At 53.8% G+C, this 25,458-nt stretch overlaps 1 protein-coding gene across 3 annotated transcripts in view; it reads left to right on the top strand.

The window, feature by feature from the left end:
* Positions 1-25,458, top strand: part of MYH7B (myosin heavy chain 7B) — a 51,920-nt gene that overhangs the window by 8,252 nt on the left and 18,210 nt on the right. For 2 of the 3 annotated variants that reach the window (XM_037916032.1, XM_037916031.1), the window contains exons 1-18: positions 271-298; positions 2,842-2,865; positions 7,639-7,731; positions 8,718-8,781; positions 8,901-8,999; positions 10,434-10,537; positions 14,284-14,422; positions 15,163-15,281; positions 16,347-16,496; positions 16,814-16,984; positions 17,685-17,864; positions 17,962-18,094; positions 19,328-19,404; positions 20,931-21,018; positions 21,754-21,871; positions 22,561-22,684; positions 23,311-23,447; positions 24,523-24,778. In XM_037916032.1, the coding sequence (XP_037771960.1) occupies positions 7,678-7,731; positions 8,718-8,781; positions 8,901-8,999; positions 10,434-10,537; positions 14,284-14,422; positions 15,163-15,281; positions 16,347-16,496; positions 16,814-16,984; positions 17,685-17,864; positions 17,962-18,094; positions 19,328-19,404; positions 20,931-21,018; positions 21,754-21,871; positions 22,561-22,684; positions 23,311-23,447; positions 24,523-24,778 (2,013 nt within the window). In that variant the 5' untranslated portion in view covers positions 271-298; positions 2,842-2,865; positions 7,639-7,677. Of the gene's footprint in view, positions 1-270; positions 299-1,936; positions 2,034-2,841; positions 2,866-7,638; positions 7,732-8,717; positions 8,782-8,900; positions 9,000-10,433; positions 10,538-14,283; positions 14,423-15,162; positions 15,282-16,346; positions 16,497-16,813; positions 16,985-17,684; positions 17,865-17,961; positions 18,095-19,327; positions 19,405-20,930; positions 21,019-21,753; positions 21,872-22,560; positions 22,685-23,310; positions 23,448-24,522; positions 24,779-25,458 lie in introns of those variants that run through there. The other variant, XM_007053910.3, reaches the window with a different exon arrangement.

Raw genomic sequence — 25,458 nt, 5'->3', positions numbered from 1 at the left:
AGTTGCTGATCCAGCCAGGAGGGGCTGTGGATGAAGGGGAATACCACGGTCACTGACCAGCCAGGAGGGGCTGTGGATGAAGGGGAATACCATGGTCACTGATAGCCAGGACAGGCTGTGGATGAAGGGGGAATACCCATGGTCACTGACCAGCCAGGTGTGGCTGTGGATAAACAGGGAAAGCCCAGACCCACGGCAGCCCTGGAGAGTTCTCAGAGCGCCAAGCTATCTTGGTACATTTCAGTCTAACACTGGCTCTTTCTTTTCCAGATCGTGAGAACCAGTCCATGCTCATCACGTAAGTGACCCATGCTTCCCTTTGTTGGCCATTGTTCCCTGCCTGCATTGTACGTGTCTCTGGGTTAGGCTCCTGGATCCAATTCTCCTGCCCGTCACTGCAGGATACAAGTTGTCTTTAGGGTCCCTGGCAGTGGTTTACTCTCCCCTGTCATTTGGACTGACCCATTGACTGGTAGCCTTCCCCCTGTGAGATGTGATGCCCCCCGCTGCACCCCCTCACCAGCCATCAGACCACCTGGCCCCTCATGAGGCCCCCATCAGGCCTCGCTGGCTGCCACCACCCCCCAAACAAGTCTCCTTCACATCCCCACCATCGGCTCCCAGAGCCCCTCCAGGGCAGCCCGTCTGGTGACAGTGGCAAGGGCAGCTGCTCACCCTGCACTTGTTGCTGCTGGCATCACGGGGCAGGAATCTCCCAAATGGGTCCCCTGGAGCAACCTGTTTCCCAGCCCCGGCGCTGGGGCTGGCCACATGCAGCGTGATGCTAGCCCACAGCTGGGGGAGCTAAGGCCTTGCCCCCAGAAGGAACATGCATGGTGCTCCTGACCAGGACTGGTGGGCAGAGGAGGCAGCCAGGCCCAGGAGGGTGATGGGGGAGGGGCAGGCAAGGTTAAGTTCAAGTGACATATAGATGAGGGCTATATAAAGTTCACTGAAGGGCCCTACCCTGCTGCCATGAGCCACTGACATTTTTAGCCTCAGCCATGGCCTAATTAGGTAATTGGCTCTTGTCCTGCGGCAGCTCCCCCCCACACCCATCCCTGCTCTTTGTGATCTGGGATTACAATAGAAGAGCAGCTAACTCTAGGAATGAAATCACTGCAAGGCCTTGTGAGCCAGTGCCAGCGGGCGGTGCAGATCAGGGCAGCAGGAATTGCCCAGCCCGCCTGCTAAAGAAGCCAGCCCCTGGGTCTCACCTGGACTCCTGGCCCTCCTCTGCAAACTGGAGTGGGCTCCCTGTGGGGGGTGGGGGAGGGCAGAGTACGTCCCACAGACCGTAGAAGCCCCTCGCTCCCCAGGGAACTGGGGTGAAAGTGTCAAAGCCTGAGCTGTAGCAGGAGGGGGCAGGCTCCTTGCTGAGCCCCCAGAGCGCTGAAGTTCATACCAAGCGTGCAACAGACTAGGAGGAGCCTGGAGAGGGGGAGACTTCCCCACCTGGCACTTCGTGGAGTCACTGGCCATGTCTACAGTGGTGATTTGCCCCAGTGTCAGCCTTGGGGGGGGCTGCCCCTGGTGGAGAAGCCCCATTACAGCCCCCTAATGCAGCCGGGCAAAGCCCAGATGAGCAGCAGCACTGCTTGTGCTGGATTCACACCGGGGGAGATCACTCACTCCGCTGCCAAGTCCAGCAGCTTTGCCCGTCTGTTCAAGGGAATTGTGCCAGTGCAGCACCACAGGGGCTGAGCCCAGCGGCTGAAACCCCCACATTGCCCCCGTGCAGCGTGTTAGCCAATGGGAAGGGATCACGGACTGCCCAGGGCTGGGCAGGGCTGAACTCCTCCCTCGGTGTTTCACTTCTTTTACATGACACTGTTAGAGGGGGCTGGGCCGTGTCCTTAGTTTTCTGAGTCTCTGTGTAAAGGTTTTGCCTGACTCTGCCTCATTTTCTTGATCTGTGTATTTCTGTTACCCTAAGCGGAGAATCTGGTGCTGGTAAGACTGTAAACACCAAGCGGGTCATTCAGTACTTTGCCATTGTCGCAGCCCTGGGCGACACGCCGGGCAAGAAAGGAGTAAGACCCTCATTTGAAACACACTTTGGCTGTTTTCTTTTTCTTTTTTTCTTTCTTATTCTTTTTTTTTGTAACTTTTTGCATTTGGAAACATGTTTGGATCTGGCCCCTCATGGGCTTTGCTTTTCCTTTGACTTTTGAACAAGCAAGGCTTGAAACAATTGATCTTGGGGAAATGGAGTTTTTAAGTGGCTCACCAAACGGATCAGCCACACTGGGGTCTTTTGGGCCCACCTTTTCTTTCACCCCAACATATTTTCTTTTTCAGATGCTCTAAAGGGGACAGACCCCCCCCCCTCCCCATTTCCACCCCGTCTCTTTTAAGCCTTGCTTTTTGCTTTTTCCCCCCTTTTCTCTTTTTGGTTCTTGTGTTCATTTTGGTCTTTGTCCAGCTTCTGCTTTTTCTTGCTCTTGTTTTGATTCTTTCTTGCATTTCTTTGGTGTTGGTTATTTTTGAGATCCCTTGCAATTGCTTATTTCTTCTGGATACTTGATGCCCCAGCCTGCTTTCCCTTGCAGAAGCAGGCTGGCTGTTTCAGGTATTTGATAAGCAATTCTCCAGCATTGTTTTCCTTTCCTCTTCCCTGGGTTTGGATTTAACTATTCCTGCTTTTTGGTGGTTTTCTTCTTTTTCTTGAGCTAATCTATTTAACATCTTTTTGGTGTATTTTTTTAAATTTAATCCTTCGATTTTTTTGGACAGTTTTAGTAACTAAATTTTAACGCCCTGCTTTTTTAATTGATGCTTTCTGTGATTCTGACCTGTCCCTTCTGGAATTCTAAAGACAGTTTTCTTTCCTTTTTCTAGCAAGCTCCTGCCACTAAAACTGGGGTAAGTGTTACATGGAATAGGGGCCAATCCTCAAATGAGAGGCTAGGCTTGCTAAGCAGCACTTTGTTAACTCCCACTATGATGGGGAGGTGTTGGGCCCTTTCTGAGCTCACTTATGCCAGTGCAAGTCAAGAGTAACTTGAGCAATGATGTCACTGGAATGGTAGCATTGTGAAACGACATGAGATCAGAATCAGGCCCCTGTGCACAGGACTGCGTTTTGCTGATGTGACAAGGCAGTATTGCAGCTGGAAAGTGCTCTTGTGGTTGCTGAGAGGATCCAGGGAGGCTGCATGTCTCTTCGTAGAGCAGCTTCTCTCTCAGTGGAGGGATCACTGTTGCCAGGACTGGGATCTGCACATTGCAGGGCATTGAGTCAGGCTGGGATTTTCTATCCACTGCCCTGGGGATGGAATTTCTTTAGCTCCCAGTTCACTGCAAGCCTCAGTGGAAGGGGGCTGGAAGCTCTTGCCAGGCTGTGGCTCTGTGAGAGGCTGCATTGCAAACCAGAAATGTCTAAAGAGGGCCAGGCTTGAAGCAGTTACTCAGTGTCTGGTCAGGCCGAGCTCTCGCTGACTTCCTCAGGCATTGACCTGAGTACGGCCTTCAGTACCAGACCTTTGAGTCCAGATGCCAGTGGATGCTTGCTTTGGGAGGGTAACTCATTTAAATGAGAGTGACTGTTAAATTTTGGGGCCAGAGCATTGAGTGGATTCACCCCGACCGCGGGAGCCTAGTTTCACTCTGTCACGCACATCCCCCGCTTTAAATCTGGATCGTTTGCCTCTGAGTTTTAGCAACAACACGTCCCTAATCCCAATGGGTAACAGTTTCTGTCCGTGGTGCTGGGGGAGGGAAGTGAGGCGCTAGGGCGCTGCATAAACAGTTACATTTACAATGGTAGCAGTACATCGAAAATATCATCACCCAATATCACCACCCAAGTGGATCCGCTAGGCAGTACATAACTCCTGCTCCCATGTTACACCTGCCCAACGGACCAGTGTGCTGTGCTCCAGGGTCCCCCAGTCCAGCTCTGTATCGGAGGGTAAAGTGCTTGTGAATAACAGTATTATGTAAAGAGCCATGTAATCAAAGGGCTGCGAGCACATGGTGGGCTGCGGGCAGCCCAGTCAATAAGGCTGGATGAATCCATCCAGTTGGAGCTGCCCCTCCCCTCTCAAGGTTATACGTGAACTAGACAGCTGGTTTCTCTAACATATCCCTTCAAAGGCAGTCTTTGCTGCATCTGCTCCAATATTATCAGCCAGCTATCTTGGATTCAATGTGATCTCAGAGCAACACAGAGAGGATGGGATGGGGTTAGAAACTGTGCTAGCTGGAGTTAAGGAAGTTAATCTGGATCAGAGACCTCAGGAAAATAACCTTCCTAAGCACAGTGCAGCTACCAGAACCATCAGAGTTAAGGTTACGTTCTAACCCCAAACAACCGTAAGGGCACATGCTGTGCACCCTGTATGCTCGGCAGAGGCGTGTCTATGGCCAGGATCGCTCTAGTTGACACTCAGCCTTGGAAATCATAGTGATTTGCCTTGGGATCCTGATAGCTGAGATACTTTAAACCTTGTACCTTGGTGTTTCATTGGTGGATGCAAACATTAGGGGTCTGGAACACATGACTTATGAGGAGAGGCTGAGGGAACTGGGATTGTTTAGTGTGCAGAAGAGAAGAATGAGGGGGGATTTGATAGCTGCTTTCAACTACCTGAGAGGTGGTTCCAGAGAGGATGGTTCTAGACTATTCTCAGTGGTAGAAGAGGACAGGACAAGGAGTAATGGTCTCAAGTTGCAGTGGGGGAGGTTTAGGTTGGATATTAGGAAAAACTTTTTCACTAGGAGGGTGGTGAAACACTGGAATGCGTTACCTAGGGAGGTGGTAGAATCTCCTTCCTTAGAAGTTTTTAAGGTCAGGCTTGACAAAGCCTTGGCTGGGATGATTTGATTGGGAATTGGTCCTGCTTTGAGCAGGGGGTTGGACTAGATGACCTCCTGAGGTCCCTTCCAACCCTGATATTCTATGATTCTATGATTCTATGATCTGAAACCATGTCCCGTGCGGCTGAGACACTGGAGGATACGTAGCCCAGTTGCAGTGAGATAAGAATTCAGCACTTCTGCTGGCTCAGGGAGCTGAGCCCTGTGGCTAGTAAAAGGTGCAAATGGCTGTCCAAAGTCCAGTGTGTGGTGTGAGGGCTGGCCAAGCAGGAGCTGGCCAGTCTTGGGCATGTGTATGAAGGGAAAGGGGAGGGCTATTGTAGATGGTGCCAGGCAGGGAGGTGGCCCATGTGTAGTGGGTTAATGGTGGCCACGGCTGTGTGCCTAGAATAGCAGTGCATTGGAGGCATGCAGCACTGGCGTACCATTGTCTCAGGAGTGGGGGCGAAGGGTGGCCAGGGGTATAGGTGCAGGGTTTAGGTTATTTGGGGTATTTTCCAAGAGTGGGGGTTGGTTGGGGTTTAAGCGTATTTCCCAGTTTGCTGACTTTAAATTATCGCTAGAGATTTAAAACTTGAATTTCACCTTCTAGTTAGCAGTGTTTGTCTGGGTGTTTCCTATGGGGGCCATTTTTAACCCATGATGTACGTTATCACTGGCTTGGAAGCGACAGATTGGCTGGTCCTGGGGTGACAAGTGAAATCAGCTCACCGCTAGCCTCCCTTCTCCCAAGCCCCCCATCAAACAAAACCATCCAGGGTGTGTGGGCTGCAGCCTCTCCGCTCAGGGGCAGGTAGCACAGCAAGGACGCAGGGGAGAGGTCAGCACCCCCTGAGCAGTGCTGCTCTCTCCTCCTGCAGGGGGCGCCACCGAACATTTCCAGAGTGCCGGGCAAAGCAGGAACTCAGTCATGAGCCAATCTGCTCTCATGCACCAGAGGGTCCTGACTGGTGCAGTGTCCTAATAAATCCCCCAAGTTCTATAAGCGAATGTTGCAGAACTTAGCTACCACGCATGGGGATTGGGAGACCCAATTCACTCAGCTGTCTGATGTTCTTTGAGAGGAGAGGTGCTAATTAATAATAATTAACAAGGGATACACCGCCCCACGTGCAATATAAGGCCACATAGTGTGGGAGAGCTGCGAACAGGATACCCAAGTGCCTAGCTCCCAGCCCTCTCATCTGTCCACTAGAGCCGGCCACATGCTTGGGCTCTGCCCCTAGTGTTTATGGCTCAGTGCAAGGAGATGTAAGGGTCAGAAAAGAGAGGGACTTACTCTAATGAGAGCCTTTGAAAAAAGAGTCTTTGGTCCAACCCCAAATACAAAACCTAGCGCCCAGCTTTGGAATTTCCAGGCAATAGGGTTAGGCTAACATTCAAACACTGAGATACACTTGTTTGAAAGGTGGGAGCCCGACTGTCCCAGGGATCTTTGAGGCTGGATGATATTAGAGAACAAACTGAAAGCTAGTGACAGCTTTGACGCTGGAGAGCTGGCTGCTTCTCTGTGACATGGTCTTACCAGCAACACTCAGTGCTGTAGTTCTGGACCCACACCACCACCTGGGGAAGCTGCAGAAGTAGTTTAACGTAGCTAGGACTCCGACGTTTGAAGACACAGTGATGAAAAACACCAGCACTCTGTCTCCACTGCGGCTTCCATTGCTGGTGGCTGTGGTGGAGCAGCACCCGTGGAGAATTACACATCCTGGTTTCCTGGTGCAGGCAAGGCCCTGCATCCCTTTGGCATGACTAGGGTGTCAGGACAGCCTGAGCATTTGGGGGGCTCTGCCTAGGTACACCTGGGATAGTCAGCATACTGCTTGGCTGTATCTGGAGCAGTCGGTAGCAGTCAGATGATGAATCGAGTAAATGGACTGTAGCTTTCTGGAAACATATGGAAAACACACCGTACCATATAGAGAGACAGTGGCTAAGACACGATGGTACGGTGTGGTACAAAGTTATAATGCCATGGTATAAAATTGCTAGGGCGCTGGGCTCTGTGTCAGGAAACATGAGTGCTAGTCCCAGCTCTGCTTTTTCTATGACTTCACCACTCGGTGCCTCAGTTTCCCCTCACACCCTTTGTCTGTCTTGCGTAGTTAGGCTTTAAGCTCTTGGGGCAGGCACAGTCTCTTCTGTGTGTTTGTACAGTGCCTGGCACACTGGGCTCCTAGATGCTACTGGCATACAAATGTCATAACAAGAACATGAGTCTGGGGCAGAGGCAGTGCTGTGAAGAGGCCATCAGTGAGTTCTGAAGCTGCCCCCAGCCAGTGTCTATAACACTGTACCCCACACCACACCACCACTCTGGGGAGAACGGTTCTGACACGCGTTTAAAGGAATACTCACCTAGGAATGTTACAGAGGGTTGTTAATGTCTCTTCCTGGGCTATTTCCTGGACCCCTTCGCTTACAAAGGCAGGTTTTCTCAGTACCTCGAGCCCTCCTCTCCAGGCCTTTATAGCTATGGCCCTGTCACAGAGGACTCCCATGTACAGCTGAGCTATTAGCCCAGACCTTTATGGGCACCACTCACAGGGGAGGAGATGGCCACAGAATTCATGGCCTCAAAGCCCAGCTCTGTTCTCCCCAATGTTAATTAAAAATATGACGTGCCAGGTAGGAAGGCGCCACCCTGGAGACTAAGGCCTTAAGGGAAGCGAGTGAGAGTAGCGGAGGCTTGAGGTGCACAGCACTTCCCCCTGCCCTGCGTCCTGCTGCCCCTTAGCTGCATCTGTAGCAACAGAGCCACTGTTACTAATGCCACAGACACAAGCTGACCCATCCTTTGGCTGCATTTTCTAGGGTACCCTCGAGGATCAAATCATTGAGGCCAACCCTGCTATGGAAGCCTTTGGCAACGCCAAAACCCTGCGAAACGATAACTCCTCACGCTTTGTAAGTATGCTAGGAGGATATGTTTGTTAATACACCGGGTTTATATTTCTAGACGCAGCAACGCTCAAGTTATCGATACCCATGCCTGTGTGAGGTGGCCACAGATCTCCAGAGCTAGCTTTTACATAGGGAACAAATCATTGTCAGAACTAGCAACTCTCTCTTCTTTAGATGGGTTGGATGTAGGGCCAAATCCTTTGCTGCTGTAAAGCAATGCCACTCCCTGGCGTTAACTGCCCAGGCTAGTTCACTGAGCTGTGCCATTTAATTTACACCAGCTGAGGATCTGGCCCTAAAAGGTGAGGCTGGAGTTAGGGGAGGCCCAAAGTCCGTCTCTGCTTGGATCAGGCTGTGGGTGATGACCGGCAGTGCCACGAAGGAGCCTGGCACAAAGGGAGAGCAGGAAGTGCCAATGCTGGGAGGTGCCTCAGTGGACCGGTGGTACAGTGTGCCCTTCATCGAACCCTGGCCCTGTGTTTGGCTCAACCAAATGGCTCGTTCCCATTTATCTCCATAAAAATGTGCTGGAGGCCACAGTAGCATTCTTGGTCCTCTCTGGATTCCCCAATGCACCAGGGGCCTGGGAGTGTCATAGGGTCTCCTGAGCTTGATCAGCAGTAGCAGGCCATGACTATACAGGTAGTTTGTGCTGCAGACCCAGCATCATGCAGCTCTGCCCAGGAGCCAGGGACTGTCAGGGGCCATCTGCAACTATCCTGTGAGTGCTGCACGAGAGCACAGCCGCATGGAGCAACGCTCAGGGGGATGAGCCCCCTCTGAGCCAAAAGGGACCAACACAGGCAGAGAATTTCACCCAGCCACCTTGTATTGAGCCCCAAAGTTGTGTGACATTAGCATTTGGCAGAGAACAGACAGACCCTTAGCCCTCCCCCGCTGTCTGATTTGTAAGAGCTGCCCACCCAGGACAGCAGCTGTGCCTGCCTTAGTTCCTCTGTCCAGCCTAAGTATTTATCTCCTTCCCTTAGGGCAAGTTCATCCGAATCCATTTTGGCCCCTCAGGGAAACTGGCCTCCGCTGACATTGATATCTGTGAGTAAGCAGCCTTGCGCAGCTGCTAATTCAACACGCTCTTTTTATGCCCTGACACTGGATCAGCTCCGGAAAAAGCCCAATCTGGTTTTTGGGGTTTTTTTTCTGTTTGTTTCTAGACTTGCTGGAAAAATCCAGAGTGATTTTCCAGCAACCCGGTGAGAGAAGCTACCACATCTACTACCAGATCGTTTCTGGGAAGAAACCCGAGCTCCAAGGTAAGCAGCTTCAAAGCAACAGGCCCAGGGGAAACGACAGTGTAAACACATCTGGCCTGGCAACCACAGCCCCCGGTGAAGTCAGTGCCCCGCAGGGGGAGGGAGCCCAACTAGATCCCTTGGAGGAAGGATGCTGGGGGCAGAGCTGTAGTTACTCAGCACTGCCCTCTGGGACCTCGCGGAGGGCCTAGAAATAATCCCAACTGGCCCTGCCAGGCTCTGCCATTGAGCCACCTCTCAGGCACTGAGCGGGGCTGGGATCCAGGGGCCGCGTGACAGGAAACCTTTCCACACTGGAGAGATGCTTGGCAGAGCCCCTGGCGTGATAAGCTTCTTGGCTGCCGCCTGTTGAGCCTGCTGCTGGATTGTGAGCAGCACCTTATTAGGCAGGTCTGGAGAGCCGGGGAACAGTAATCTTATCTGGGGGTCACGAGGGCATGCACAGCCACTTCTAAATCAGTCTCCAGCCCAGCAGCCTTCCGAAGATAGCAGAAGGGAGCTGGAGCTGCAGAAGAGATGGGCCTTGCGAAGGGCTGCCGGGCCTGCTGGAGTCAGCCCCACCCGCCAGTCCCATCAAGGGAGCTAGAGCTGAGGCAACAGACTGGAATGGGCTGGGAGTCACACCCAGCCATGCTTCCCTCTTCTGCCCTCAGCCACCCAGCCCTCCCCCTGCCCTGCCCACAGAGACACAGCGTGCGCTGCTTAGCCGTGGGAACTGGGCACCAGCAGTACATGCCACGGCGCCAGGGGGCCAGTGCTGCAGTGAGGGGGCTGTATCCACAGCCATGCAATGGGCACAGTGTGGTGTTTATGAGGGCCTGGGCAATGAGACCAGGGTAGGGGGAGTGGCAGGGCACTGGCGTGCTGGGGCATTACCAGGACAGGTGGAGCGAAGGCAGAGCAGGGTAGCTTTCCACTGCTCTTTGGCAGCTGCTGCTCAGCAAGCTGCCGGAGATGGCAGCGCACGGCCCGGGGCTCCAGCTGAGCCTCCCCAGGAGCAGTGGGTTTTGTGGTATGCGCCAGGGCCAGCTTCATGGCGCATGTTGCACTATGGGCGAGGATCGAGGGAGCCCGGGAGAAACCAAACATCCCACTGCACTTAGCCCCTGCCCGGAGCACTGCCCTCCACCCTCCCTGCGGCTCCAAGGGGCAGGGCTCCAGCCAGCCTCCAGCTACCTCCCGATGCCTGGGGTGTCCACCTGGGAGCCCAGCCCTCTGCCAGGTTTGCAGGCCCAGAGCTCAGCCAAGGGAGGGCATGTCCCACGGCAGAGCCTTGGTTACACTGGGCCCTAGGGCTCATTCCTGGAGCTGTGCAGAGCATTAGGCCCCTCCAGTCCTGTGCCAGCCTTGCCAGTGGAGTCTGCTCTGGAACGTAAGTCAGCAGGCAGAGGAGCCGACCGTACCTCACGCCCGTGCTCTCCCTCCTGCTCCCAGATATGCTGCTGCTCTCTCTCAACCCCTACGACTACCACTTCTGCTCGCAAGGCGTAACAACGGTGGACAACCTGGATGATGGCGAGGAGCTCATGGCTACAGACGTACGTACCTGCGAGACAGAGAAGGGGAGAGGCCTGGGAAGAGGGCAGAGGGGAGAACGGCTTCACATGCTCCTGGACTGAAATGGGGCCATGGCCCAGCTTTGCTTAGACACCGCTGAGCTCTGCTGATGTTTTATTAATAATCACCCTGTGCACATCTCCAGCCCCTGCCCCGCAAGGGACCCCGAGGTTTGCAGACATTCACTCCCCAGCTGTCCCCCGCAGTGAGGGAGAGTGCATTCTCAGCCCCACTTATAGACTGGAAAGCAAGGCACAGCATGGGTAAGGGTCATGCATGGCAGTGTGTGTCGTTCCTATCACTACGCACCCAGAGGGGGTCAGTCCCATGCAAATGGCCAGTGAGACACATGGCCACCAATGATGCACACAGCCCTAGACATGTAGGAGTGAGCATCTCATTTTGAAAACCACAGAGGCTCAGTGACAGAACCGGGAATAGAACCCGGAGTCCTGGCCCCTGATAGGGGGGCTGCTGGTGGGTGCTCTGCACCCACCGTTTTCCCCCTGTGGGTGCTCCAGGCCTGGAGCACCCATGGAGTCGGAACCTATGACGGATACCCCTCCAGGGGCGGGAACCCCAGTTTTAGGAAGAGATGGGTTCTAGTAATAGTGGATTCAGTTATTAGAAATATAGATATTTGGGTTTGTGATGACAAGGAGAAATGCCTAGTGAATTGCCTGCCTGGTGCAAACACCTAGACAGACTTATAGGTAGTGCTGGGGAGGAGCCAGTGGTCATGGTACATGTAGATACCAGTGTCTTAGGGAAATATAGGAGAGAGATCATGGAGGCCAAATTTAGGCCGCTAAGTAAGAGATTAAAGACAAGACCTTCATGGTAGCATTCTCTAAAATGTTTCCATCCTTCGCACAAGGCCAGTAAGGCACACAGAACTGCAGGGTCTCAATGCATGGATGAGACAGTGGTGTGGAGAGGGGGGATTTAGGTTGATTAGGAACCAGGGAACCTTTTGGGGAAGGATTGGCTTATAGAGGAGGGACGGGGCTCTACCCAACCCAAACTGAACCAGACTGTTGGCATGTAAAATTAAAAAGGTTGTAGAGGATTTTTTAAAGTAAGGGCTGGGGGAAATCCGACAGGTGTGGAGAGTACATGGTTTGCGTGGGGATGTCTCTTAGGAATGAACTGATTAAATGGGGAACTCTATATCCTAGTAGAGAGGATAGGAAAGAATCTGGTAAAGTACAGGTAGGAGCCAGTGAGGAAGAGTCAAGTGTAAAAGAGTCACATTTATATATAGCACCTGAAGGCAAGCAACTGATTATTGACAAAATGTACAAGTGCTTATACACAACTGCTAGAAGTCTAAATACTAAGATGGGTGAACTAGAGAGCCTGGTATGAAATGAGGCTATTGATATAATAGGCCTCACAGAGACTTGGTGGAATGAGGATAATCAATGGGACATAGTAATACCAGGGCTTAAAATATACAGGAACGACAGAGCAGGCCGTGCTGATGGGGGAGTGGCACTATATGTGAAAGAAAGCAGAGAATCAAATAAGGTAAAAATCTTAACTGAATCAAATTGTACCAAAGAATTTCTATGGATAGAAATTCCAGGCTTGAATAATAAGAGTATCGCAGTAGGAATATACTCCTGACCACCTGACCAGGATGGTGACAGTGACTGCAAAATGCTAAGGGATGTTAGAGAGCCTAGAAAAGCAGAAAGCGCAGTAATGGGTGATTTCAACTATCCTCATACTGACTGGGTAAATGTCACCTCAGCGAGTCAGAGAGAAACTCCTAGACATCATAAGTGCCTGCTTCTCAGATCAACTAGTCCTGACACCCAGCAGGGGAGAGGCAATTGTTGCTTTCATCCTAAGTGGAGCACAGGATCTGGTCCAAGAGATCACTCTAGCTGACCCACTCTGTAGCAGTGACCATAATGTAATTCAGTGTAATATCCGTGTAGGGGGGATAATACAACCCCCCCCCCCATGGTAGCTGTTAACTTGAAATGCTTTCAGGGGAACTACATAAAAATTTGGACGCTTGTTAGACGGAAATTAAAAGGAGCTGCAAGCAGCATGGGGACTATTTAAAAACGTCATCATAGAAGTTCACACTAAATGTGTACCCCAAACCGGAAAAAACGCTGAGAGGACCAAAAGACTGTCGCCACAGCTAAACAGCAGAGTTACGGAAGCCATTAGAGGTGAAAGGTGAATTTTACATCCTAGTAAGGAAAATAGGGAGGACCACAAACTCTGCCAGGTTAAGTGTAAAATTATAATAAGACAGGCCAAGAAAGAATTTGAGAAGCAACTTGCTAAAGACACAAAAACTAACAGTAAGACATTTGTTAAGTACATCAGAAACAGGACCCCTGCCAAACAGCCAGGGGGGCCACTGGATGACCCAAGTGTTAAAGGAGCATTCAAGGAAGACAAGGCCATTGTGGAGAAATAAATAAATTATCTGCATCAGTCTTCTCTGCAGAGGATGTGAGGGAGATTCCCACACCTGAGCCATTCTTTTTGGGTGACAAATCTGAGGAAATGTCCCAGATTGAGGTGTCACTAAAGGAGGTTTTGGAACTAAATGATAAATTAAACAGTAATAAGTCACCAGGATCAGATGGGATTCATCCAAGAGTTATGACAGAATTCAAATGTGAAATTGCAGAACTACTAACTTTGGAATGTAACCTATGGCTTCAATCAGCCTCTGTACCAGATGACTGGAGGATAGCTAATGTGATGCTATTTTTTTTAAAAGGCTCCAGAGGTGATCCTGGCAATTACAGGCCGGTAAACCTAACTTCAGTATCAGGCAAATTGGTTGAACCTAAAGAACAGAATAATCAGACACATAGATGAACATGATTTGTTGGAGAAAAGTCAAAAATTCTCTTTTGGGAAGGGAAATCATGTCTCACTAATCTATTGGCATTATTGAGAGTGTCAACAAGTATGCGGACAAGGATGATCCAGTGGATGTGGTGTATGTGGATTTTCAGAAAGCCTTCAACAAGTTCCCACATCAGAGGCTGTTAGGCAAACTAAGCTGTCATGGGGTACGAGGGAAGGTCCTCTCATGGATCAGTAACTGGTTAAAATGTTGGACCCACCCTACTCCAAGTGTTCATGTTGCCAACACTCACAATGATGTCATGAGTCTCTCAGTATTTAGTTTTTCTCTTAAAGCCCCAGCTCCTGGAGTCATGTGATTATGTGACAGTCTGAGCCTTTCTTTCTTTCTTTCTTTCTTTCTTTCTTTCTTTCTTTCTTTCTTTCTTTCTTTCTTTCTTTCCTTCTTTCTTTCTTTCTTTCTTTCTGTCTTTCTGTCTTTCTGTCTTTCTTTCCTTCCTTTCTTCCTTCCTTCCTTCCAAGAAGTGAGTTTCTAGCCCTCAAGGTTGCAGAGAAAAGATTGAAGATGTGTCCCAAGTAAAGGCTCCAAAACCAGACACCAAATGAAAATAGCCCCCAGTTTATGGTGTCTAAGGCAATCTCATGATTTCTCAGTGCCTGTCTCCTGATTTTTGATCACGCGGGGTAGGCCACGCTGCACAGGGGATGCGTTATGACGGGGCATGAGAACATGCTGAGCCTGCAGCACCTGGGACCACTGGGGAGTTTGGAGAGCCCCTTGTGGGTGCAAGTCAACTGCCAAACTCAGGTCTCTGTTCGCTGGTGGGGGGTGGGTTTGCTGTGACAGTGGCTAGGCTTACCCTCACTGCCTGTCACCCCTCAGCATGCCATGGACATCCTGGGCTTCAGCAATGAAGAGAAGTACGGCTGCTATAAAATAGTGGGCGCCATCATGCACTTCGGCAACATGAAGTTCAAGCAGAAGCAGCGGGAGGAGCAGGCGGAGGCCGAAAACACTGAAAGTGAGTTTGCCCCATGGCCGAGTAGGGCTGGGGCAAGCTTTGCTGAGCCCAGCAGGGTGCGTGAACTCCTTCCACAGCTGTACAGGAAATCCCAGGGCTGGAGCAGTGAAACAATCCCCGTTAAGTTTCCCATTCATCTGCCCTCCATCCCTTCCCTTTCCCAAATTCCTCTCATGTGGCAATGCCTATTGACTAGGGGCCATGCCTCCCACAGTGCTCAGAACTCCCCACAGCAGCCCTGCCTCTCTGAGCATCTGTTTGGTGCAGGACACTGTGTCTGCTTCTGTCAAACCAGCTGCCCTGTGCAAAGATTTATTGTTCTCCCTTATTGCATTGTCCTCTCTCAGCACAAGAGGGCAGAGAAAGGGCTGTGCAGGGAACCTTAGCTTAGGCAGTTCCCGATATTTGAGCACAGCAAAGAGAATGTTGATCTAACACGAAACGATTCCCCTACGTCGTTAAGATGAGCAAATTTTCCTAGACAGAGATTCTCTGGGTTGGTAATACCTCAGAGAGGCACATGTACAAAAATCGCCAGATCCCAAAAGCCCCCTACAACCCCTGGAGAACACAATACAGACACTGCCCGCCGGGGAGGTGGGCAGACTACAGAGCATTTGGGGGCTAGTGAAAGCCAGCAGAATTAGGACAGCATCATCTCAGCCACAGAACCCTATATTTTTTGTCTTGAGTATGCCCATCGCCTGGCTGCTTCCTCATGGTTTGATGATGTATTCCAGGTGCTGACAAGGCCGCCTACCTCATGGGAATCAGCTCAGCTGACCTCATCAAAGGGCTGCTCCACCCCAGAGTGAAAGTAGGAAATGAGTATGTGACAAAAGGTCAGAACGTGGAACAGGTGAGTGTGCTGGGACTGTAGTGTCCTGCCTGCATTGTTACCTAGAATCCCTTGGCTTTGTGCCCCACAGGAGAGCCATGGATTTGGGTGACGTTCCCAGTCCAGGGCCCTTAGCTCTGGAGTTCTCCCCTCTGGTGGCCCCATAAAGTCTGAGTTTGGGAGCCCCAAGGGCATGGTGTAAGCTGAGCCTGCTGTTGCTGGCTTTTAGCAGCTGTCTCGGTTATTCATTGCTAGTGTGACGTGGAAGCAGGGAGTGTGCTGGCTTGATGGCCAGATATTTTTGGCCATTGCATTTTACAGTGGTGGGCCAAGGCTGGAATTTCAGTTCGAACCCCTTCAATTTGTGGAGGGTTTCGGTTCAAATCCCTGGGCCCTGTGGTTTGGCCTGGGTTGGATCCACACACAAGAGGGGCCTAATTTCTGTGGTTCTTGCTTCAACTGCAGCCCCTATTTCATGAGTATGTTGGCTCAAGATGGTGGAAACCTCCCCAGGACAGCAGCTCTTGTGAGATTCCCACTGCCGAGGGCGGGAAGATTGCAAGCACAGCTCATGAGGTTTCCGCACCCTCAGCCACACACCCAAAGCTTGGCCTGGATTGCGCACCCACCTTGCACACCAGCCTGGGAGTCACATTTCTGATCATTCCTATCTGAGTCGTGGGCCTAGGTTCCATCTTCAGAAGTGACTTACGCACTAGGGAGCCTGGGGGTCAGAAAGTCCATGGGGGACAGGCTCCTAAGTTACTGGAGCACTTTTGAAAATGTCACCCTAGATCTCATCTGGACCCCAGCACATCCGCAGCACATGGAGCTTCAGGTATACTTAGTCAGGAAAGGAGGGCACAAGATAAATGGCTGCAGGAGCACAAACACACGGACTAATTCAATAGCTGAAAATGTGAACGGCCCTTGGTGGGAGCAGCAATTCCCTTGGCTCTGTCTGGCTATTCCCCTTCCTGCTCTGAGAGTAACAGGTCTCCACCACCTCAGGCTGGGCGTAGACAAAATGAAACTGATAGGGAGCAAGTCCCGCTGTAACGAGCCCTTTCCGGTTTGCGTTGGCAGGTGGTGTACGCCGTCGGGGCCTTGGCCAAAGCCACCTACGATCGCATGTTCAAGTGGCTGGTGACGCGTATCAACAAAACCCTGGACACCAAGCTGGCCAGGCAGTTCTTCATCGGCGTACTGGACATTGCAGGCTTTGAGATCTTTGAGGTGGGTTGCAGGGGTGGCGTGTACTAAACTGACTCAGTGCCATAGACACACAGGCAGCTTTCCCACGGCTTCTGGCAGTTCTGCCACGAAGACATGGGTGTCTATGGAGAATGGAGCTCATGTGTCAATTCATTTACCTAGAGTACACCCACCACAGCCCCCTGAGGGCCAGAGTGACGATTCAGTCCCAGCTGAGTTCTTTTCCGCCTGCTCTGGAATGGGACCCCAGCTGGGCCGGTCCAGATGGGCTGGGTGGAATCACTGGGACCAAAGGACGCTCCCCTTTGCTTACACAGAGGTTTGGTTTGTGCCTGTAGTTTAACAGCTTTGAGCAGCTGTGCATCAACTTCACCAATGAGAAACTGCAACAGTTTTTCAACCACCACATGTTCGTCCTGGAGCAAGAAGAATACAAGAAAGAAGGCATCGAATGGATCTTCATCGACTTTGGCCTGGACCTGCAAGCCTGCATTGACCTGATTGAGAAGGTAAAGCGTGAGGCGCGGAGATGGGGGTCAGTGACTCTGCCAGCCCGCTTGGGTGGCTCCGTGAGACAGGAGCGGGCTGTGCATACGGTTTGGCTGCATGGGCTCTGATAATCTCTGTAACCAAGCAGCCAGCTGAGCAATACCGTTTGGCGGATCCTTTTATTACAGGGGGAGGATAGTTGGCTGCCGCCAGACTGAGCTGTAGGGCTGAGGGCTCTAACCGTTCTAACCGGCTTGCTGAGCCCTCAGTGAGTTCTGGATTTCACCCTGGCCCTGACTGTTCGAGAGGGAAATGAAAAACAAGTCCAGGGGAGCGGGACGGCCTACTGATTAGGGGAACCCCAGAAGGCGGTGGGCTGGAGGTAATGGGGCGGGAGGGGGCTTTCCACAATAGAGTTTATCCTGCCAGTTGGGATGTAGGGAGGGAATGAGGGGGAAATGCCGTCACAAGGTGGTGACAGTTTGTCCCATGGCACATTCTCCCAGCACCTCTCTGCAGAGGCCTGACTCTCCTTCCCTGGCAAGGGCCTCAGCACCTCCCCAGCCAGTAGTGCAGAGCAAGTCTCCCCTGCAATTCAGCTGCTAGGATGGCTGCATTTGTGCCAGGGATTGGTTGGGGGCCGGGATTGGGTGGGGGCCTTTCTTGTCCTTTCCCCGCTGTGCCGAAGTCTGAGCGGCTCATGGGTATCCTTTCCTGCAGCCGCTGGGAATCCTCTCCATCCTGGAGGAGGAGTGCATGTTCCCGAAAGCCTCAGACATGTCCTTCAAGGCCAAGCTGTACGACAACCACATCGGGAAGTCTCCCAACTTCCAGAAGCCACGGCCAGACAAGAAGCGCAAATATGAGGCGCACTTTGAGCTGGTGCACTACGCGGGAGTGGTATGTCCCCCGCCGAGCCCTTCTCTTTCCCAGGCCTCTTGGGCCCTCTGTGCTGGGCTGCTGACCTGACCCGCTTCTCTTTGTCCTGTTGTGACAGGTGCCCTACAACATCATTGGCTGGCTGGATAAGAATAAAGACCCCCTGAACGAGACAGTGGTGGGAGTCTTCCAGAAATCACAGAACAAGCTCTTGGGCAGCTTATATGAGAATTATGTGAGCTCCTCCTCAGGTGAGCCATGGTCCTGCCCCACTTCGCCCCTCACCCACACCGTGACTTCGCCTGGGAACACCTCACGAGTTGCCCAGAACTGCTCTCTGCTGGCACCAGCAGGCCTGCAGCATGCCGTGGCTCTGACAGAAGGCCATCATCAGGGGCGGATTATGGTTTTGTGGGGCCTTGGGCCAGAGCAAGTGGGGGTCCCTCCCCACCCCTTCTGCCTGCAGTTCCCCCATGTTCCTGCCAGGGAAATAGGATCGGGGCATGGGGGCACCCATTTGCCTGGGGCCCTCCAATTAGCCGGAGCCCCTGGGCATGGGCCTCATTGGCCCAGTGGCTAATCCGCCACTGGCCATCCCCTGCTCACCAAGAGACCTAGGGTGCCACGCTGCACTGATTCCTGGGAGGCCTGGATTTGACTCCCATTCACAACCTCTTGCTCCCTGGGCAATGGGGTGCTGCAGCTTAGTCCTGGGGAGCCCAGTGGGGGATGGTGTCATGGGAGTGAAGGGGAATCCCAACAGGGAAAGCTGGGCAACACCAGAGGGGAGCAGACGTTTATCCCGGTCTGCAGGTGTGATCCAGGGTAAGTGTTGCCATTTCCCCCTTAACAGAGACCTGGCGCCCGGTGCTGGCCCGGGGTTGCTAAGATCTGCATGACGGGGAATTCTGCCCAGGCCAGACTCACAAGCCACCTTCCACTCCCCAGTGAGGGGAGAGACGGGGGACTCACACACAGCTCTGCCCCTTAGTTAACGTGCTCACCAATCCTACACATACTTCCACTCTCCCTCCAACGTCCCTGCCCACACACTCATAGGACTTCTGCCACCGCGTCTGGGCCCACCACAGACCCCCTCCGCCTCCTGCCTCCCACACCCCTGGCTCCTGCGTCACACACCCCTTCCTCCCTCCTTGTACACCTTTCTCCCACCTCACACACCCATGTCCCGCCTCACGCACCCATTCTGCCCTCCTCACACACCCATTCTTCCTCCTTGCACACCCCTTCCTCCCGCCTCACACACCAAGTCCTTCCTCCTTGCACACCCATTCTTCCTCCCTTGCACACCCTTTCCTCCTGCCTCACACACCCTCCTCCCACCTCACACACTCCCAAGAGCAGGCCTGTGGCTCATCTAGGTGCACTAACATGGGACCCAGAGTCTTCCAAATGCAGCAGACACAACAGACCACAGACCAGTACTTCACCGGCATCATGAATTTACCGTTTCCCTCCAACAGATGAGCCACCGAAGTCAGGGGTCAAGGAGAAGCGTAAGAAGGCGGCTTCCTTCCAAACGGTGTCACAGTTACATAAGGTAAGAGCGAGACCCACACTCAGGGCAGGAGGGTGAAGACTCCCCTCCGAGAATCCATCCCAGCCCCTCACACAGCTCGGGGGCATCTCCCTCACAAGCCCCTGACGCTGTAAGAGACACAAAGACCCTACAGGGTTGGTGTTTCTTGCTGCGTGGGCGCGACAGGTCCTCAGCCCTAGAGCAGGTGCTAGCTCTGTGCCGGGTCGGGAACAGTCTCAGCCCCCTGCTGCCAGCTCCTCTCCACGCTGCACTCGCTCAGCTAAGGACCCGTGGTCCCAGACGGAGAGAAAATGTCCCCCTTTGAGGTGGGGCTTGTGCCGCTGCTGAGCCCGCGATGGCAGTGCTGCCCAGCGCCCGGCAGCGTCTCCGCCTTTGGGAGAGCGGCAGTTAAGACTTGCAGTGATGTTTAGATAATGTATTACATGAACATCACTTTAAGTCTGTGCTACCTCTCTCCTCACTCTGAACTGCGGGAAGGACAGCCCTTGGCAGAAGACAATGAAGGTGGATCTTACGGGGCTCTGAACAGGGGAGGATTATGGAGCCGCCCTGCAGCTCTCCTGCCTTGGGAGATGGCTAGGACAGATTGCTAGCTCAGTGCAGCACAGGGCCCTGAACCCCGTTCACAGCACTCACTCCGGGGGTGTCTCTGTCTCTGAGGCAGCCAGGGGGACAGCTGAGAACCAGACCAGACTGGGGTTCATAAGCCTAAAGCTAGATCCTGCTGGAAGAGTCTTGTCCTGCAATGACAGGGGAGCAGCAGCTGTGCCAGTCTTCATTGGCTCCAGCGTCAGATAGGGGGACTTTCAGAGCTGAGGGTTCTGGGTTCAACCCACTGCGGGGACACTTTACTGGCCTCCTTCCTTGTGCACTGGGAAGGCCTATCTGCCTTAGAGACACGCTGCTGTGAGTGGGTCAGTCTAGCTGCTGCAGGGTGTCTGCTACCGAGAGCAGGGGGCTGCCTGGCCTAGGAGAGGAGGCAGCTTGGCATGGCACAAGGAAGGGCAGGGCTTCTGGGTGGCTTGGGCCATTGCTCAAAGAGAAAGGAAGTCCCAGAAACAAACATCATGCATCACTCATGCTCTGAGTGAGACGGGGGGACGCCTCCCCCCAGGTTGTGCCCTGTCCTTGCACTTTTCACAAGGAGCGTGGCTGGTGCGGGGGTTGCCGGCGTGGCTGGCTCTCGTCTCCAGACTCCTGGGATCAAATCCATCCCCAAGCCGCAAGTGAAAATGCACTTGGTAGCCCCTACCATGCATGGCAAACCCCCGCGGAGAATGGCACCACCCAGAGGCTGCTCAGAAGAGCCTCAAAGGAGTGCTGTGCTGAGCCCTCCCCCGCAGGCTGAAGGCCTCCAGGGCCCAGAGACCTTTCTATGGAAGCCGGGCTTAGGGTGTTGTTCCCACAGCCTTGGGAAGGTACAAAGACCCCTGAGGAGACATGGGGCAGGGAGATGTGAGGCGAGTGGTGACACCCGGCAGGACAGAGGCAGCGTGTCCCGCCTCACCCTTGTATCTGCCCTACAGGAGAACCTCAACAAGCTGATGACCAACCTGCGGGCCACCCAGCCTCATTTCGTCCGCTGCATCATCCCCAACGAGACCAAGACCCCAGGTATGCAGCTGCAGGACTGGTAGGACAGCACTCGGATTAATGGCAGCCCATCGTTATCTCCTCTGGGCTGCGTGTGCCACCTGTTCCCACCAGAGCTCTGAGGATCCCATCCCCCACCTCTAGTCACTGCTTCCCAGCTAAGGAGGCCTGACAGGTGTCTCTCCTAGGCCCATGAATTCCAGCTCCTGTCAGGAGGGGTCAGGGGAAGCACCCCCCTCCAGATGCACCATGTGCCCTAGGGCTGCCCAGAGGGGCCACAGGAGAGCTCCCTGTCTGCATGAGCCCCTTGGATGCAAAGTTGACAAGGACCTATACAGGGGGTCTAAACCCAGAAGCAAGTGGGTTGCTCCTCAGGAGCTGTGGGTAAAACACCTGCGCTTTGTGGATGCTGCTCCCACCCCTCCTAGAGTCTCCTGGCAGGAGCAGCAGAGATGGAAGGCAAATCCTTCCCTAGCTATGCTGCGAGCCTGTGTTCTGCCATTGCACAGGAGACACACATAGCACTGGCCACCCTCCAGAGAGCAGAGGGGGCCCAGGCCACAGCACTGGGTTTCGGTCCAGGCCAGCAAGTGGGGTAAACCTGTTATTAAAACAGGGGCCATGTGCAAAATCCAGGTCCAGCTGGAGGCTCAGCTTTCAGCTCCCCAGCCCCACTGGCCATGGGGGTTTGGTCCAGGCCATAGCCTGGTCGACGTGGGCCCTGTTGACACAACCCCTGCCTTCTCTCCTCTGCAGGAGCCATGGACGCCTTCCTGGTGCTGCACCAGCTGCGTTGCAATGGTGTGCTGGAGGGCATTCGCATCTGCCGCAAAGGTTTCCCCAACAGGATCCTCTACGCTGATTTCAAGCAGCGGTAACGCCTCCCCTCTCTCTCCCCTGGCTGGTGGGGATTAGCTCAGGCAGGCAGCAGATTGCCCCAGGCTCCGCTTTGCTCCCCAGCGCGTGGGGGTTCATCAGAATCCAGCATGTGCGTCGCTCGCCCTCTGCCACTGGCCCTGCTGTGCATGGTGCCTTCATCCTGCTTCCCAGCGCAAAGCCGTCCGAGATTCCTGGATACACCTGGGCTAACGTGGATACATCAGGGTCTTGTGCTGCCCTCCCCCAAATGATGGTGTTCGGCGTGAGAGGCCGGAGCCCAAGGCAGAGGCTGAATGTCAGTCAGGGGCTAATGAGGCTCCCCGCATCAGATGCACAGAGCCCAGCTCAATTCCCTCCCTCCCTCTGTGAGCTGAGCTCGGAGCTGGGTGGAAGTGTAGGTCCAGGCATAATTGGCAGCCTGCTGGCCTGGCTCTGATCCTGGCAGTTCAGCCCCATGGTGCTTGTATCATGCAGATCCCAGCACAGAGGAGGCAGCTCTGAGCTGGCCAGGCATGCTACGTACCGGTGCACAAGCCAGCACGCGACCTGTGCCATGGTGCTGCCGGTGTCTAGCGTGGCCACAGCACGTGTCGCACAGACATGTTCCTGGCTGGGTCCCTCTTTGCGTGGGGTTAGGGGGAGCTACGAGCTCGGTGCTATGGCCCCTCTGCTGTGTCTCTGCAGCTATCGGATCCTGAATCCTGCTGCCATTCCTGATGACAAGTTTGTGGACAGTAGAAAGGCCACGGAGAAGCTGCTGACTTCCCTGGAGCTGGACCACACCCAGTACAAGTTTGGTCACACCAAGGTGAGAGGGGAGGGCAGCTGGGCTCCCGCAGGCAGGGAGGGAGCTGGGACTGGGTGGTCTGCCCTGAGGATGGGACTCCTCCTTGGAGAGCTGCAGGGAGGGGAAGGGTGAGAGCTCCCAGTGCTCTTCTCCGGCTCCAGCTCACTCTGCTCTCCCCAGAGCTCATCGCCTCCAGAGGTCTTGCTCCAAACCCCACCACCCCAGCGCTGTCTGGACTAGGCCCTCCCGCTGCAGGTCCCTGCTCTGCCTGCCTGCTCTTCCACCCGTGGGAGGAGGCAGGGTGGGGGTGGCTCAGTGCGGCAGCTGGAGGTGGGTAGCTAGGGAAGGGCAGAGAGACAGGCTGGGAGGAGGTCCAGCAAGGACCCCCCTTTCCCCAGGGTCCCATCACCCCAGATCACGTTGTGGTATTTGAGTCGCTGGCTCAGAGCTCCCGTAGGCCCTGCCCTAGCAATCGGGGCACACGTCACCGAGCGGGCTGTGGAGCACTGGCGCTGTGGGGCCACACCAGGCAGCGCTAATGACATACTCAGGCGCTGAAGAAATGGTGTCTAGGGGTCTGATGGCTGCTCAGAGAGGTTCGGGTGCCCGTTGGTCCCATAAGCTCGCTCTTATTCCCCTCCTTGCAGGTGTTTTTCAAAGCTGGTTTGCTGGGCCATTTGGAGGAGATGCGAGACGAGCGCCTGGCCAAGATCCTGACGATGCTGCAGGCCAGAATCCGTGGGCGGCTGATGCGCATTGAGTATCAGAAGATGATCAGCCGGAGGTAGAGCAGCTAGAGGGGCGGCCTGCCCTGCCAGCAGCGCTCACCCTTTGCTGTCCAATCAGAGCAGGCAGGGATGAACCTCCCACCACGCCCGGTTGGTCAGACACGTCCAGGGGCGGAGCTGGATGGAATTCCAATGAAACCTTTGCCAATCAATCAAAATGGAACCGTTTTGTGGAGATGGTTTGATGCTGCTGAAGTTCCAGCAGTTTCAGTGCAGCTCGCCTGCCCAGCTCCTGGGCAGCCTGCCTGGAGGGCTGATGGGGAGCCAAGAGCCCAGAAGTCCCAGCTCCCAAACTCATGGCTCTGCGGCAGCTCCGCCTGGCAGCCTGCCTGCAGCTCCGTTCCCTTTTAAGGAGAATTTCATTCCAAATCAGAATGAAACCAAATTCTGAAATACAACGTTCTTCCATGGGACGGAATGCCCTTTCCCCTGCCCTGCTCCACTCAGGGGGGTCATTCTCCCATTGCTGTACAGGCAGCAGTGCCATCCATGGGCGTTATTACTCCTGGTGAGGGAATGGAGACTGTATAAGGCAGATCAGTTTCCTCTCTGGGCTGCTCAGGCTGAGCGGTGGTGGATTTTTCAGGCGGCAGGCAAGGAAAGCATCCCAGCATGCGTGTCAGCTGTATTGCCCGGGGAGTGTTTTTCCATGGCTTGCATGACCTGCAAAGGGGGACTGGGAGGGGCCTGGCAGCAGGACACAAAAAGCCACGTCCCCATATTTGGGAAGTCTCTTACAGTCAGTGTGGAGGGCTCACTAGGGATGCACTGGAATAGAAACCCCTGGGAGGGTCAATGCATTCCAGGCCATGGACCAGACCTGAGGCCATTGTTGACCCTTCTGTTGCTGTACATAAGCACCATGCAATGGTTGGGCAGTCCCGGCAATTGCTGCCGCAAGGGCCAGATACCCCAAAGAGCTCAACCCCTGACATGCACCTGACATACTGAGCTGTTGTGAAAACCTATCTCCGCACCTGCCAGCCAAGAAGAAGGTGTTTGTGGGGTGGGAGCAAGCAGGGAGTCCCTGAGCATCACAGTTTGACTGAGCCTGCCCTTCTCGTGCCACAGGGAAGCACTCTACACCATCCAGTGGAACATCCGCGCTTTCAATGCTGTCAAGAACTGGTCCTGGATGAAGCTTTTCTTCAAGATCAAGCCTCTGCTCCGGTCGGCGCAGAATGAGAAGGAGATGGCCACCTTGAAGGAGGAGTTCCAGAAGCTGAAGGAAGCTCTGGAGAAGTCAGAGGCTAAAAGGAAGGAGCTTGAAGAGAAACAAATTACCATGATCCAGGAGAAGAATGACTTGTCTCTCCACCTTCAAGCTGTAAGCCCCGTGTGCAGCTCCTTGGCAGGGGAGATGTGGGTGTGGGTGGTGAGAGTGGGGGTAGGCATGGATATACCCCGCCAGACAGGTCAAATGTAATACCACAAGCGAGAAGTGTCTCTTAGATGGGAACCACTAGCCTTCTGGCCCCTTGCACCCGAGAGGGCTCAGAGAAGGACCTGACACTATGGACAGGATTGTTCAAAGGAGCGAGGCTTGGGAATGGAGAATTTCTAGGTCACTGCTCAGTCTGGTCTAGGGCAGCCATGGTCCAGTGTCATCTGCTGGCCATTCAGCGGCCGGCATGAAATGAGATGGAAGGCCTTAGTCCAGTGCTGAGCAAATGCCCGTCTCACAAAAAGTCCCGTCATAAGGGGAAACCTTGTGTCAGGGCAGAGACCGAGGAATGAATGGGCTGCTCTGCAAAGGTGACCTCACCAGAACAGGCTGCAGCACATGGGTGGGAAGTGTGAGTGTCTGCTGGCCAAGCTGTGCCTGCTCCCTGGAGCGCGGTCTCCAGGCACTGTCAGTCCAGCACCTCCCACCACCCGATACACCTGAAGCAGAAGGACCAGCATCAGCTTCGGCAGCTCTCCTGTTCCCCTTTGGCCCTAAGGGATGGGAAGAGAAAGGATGGGAACGTGCCAGAAAGAAACAAAAGCTTCCTTCCATCTGCCTGA

The sequence above is a fragment of the Chelonia mydas genome, chromosome 13 (assembly GCF_015237465.2).
Source record: "Chelonia mydas isolate rCheMyd1 chromosome 13, rCheMyd1.pri.v2, whole genome shotgun sequence".
NCBI classification, from domain to species: domain Eukaryota; kingdom Metazoa; phylum Chordata; order Testudines; family Cheloniidae; genus Chelonia; species Chelonia mydas.
This window is presented reverse-complemented; position numbering and strand designations above follow the sequence as displayed.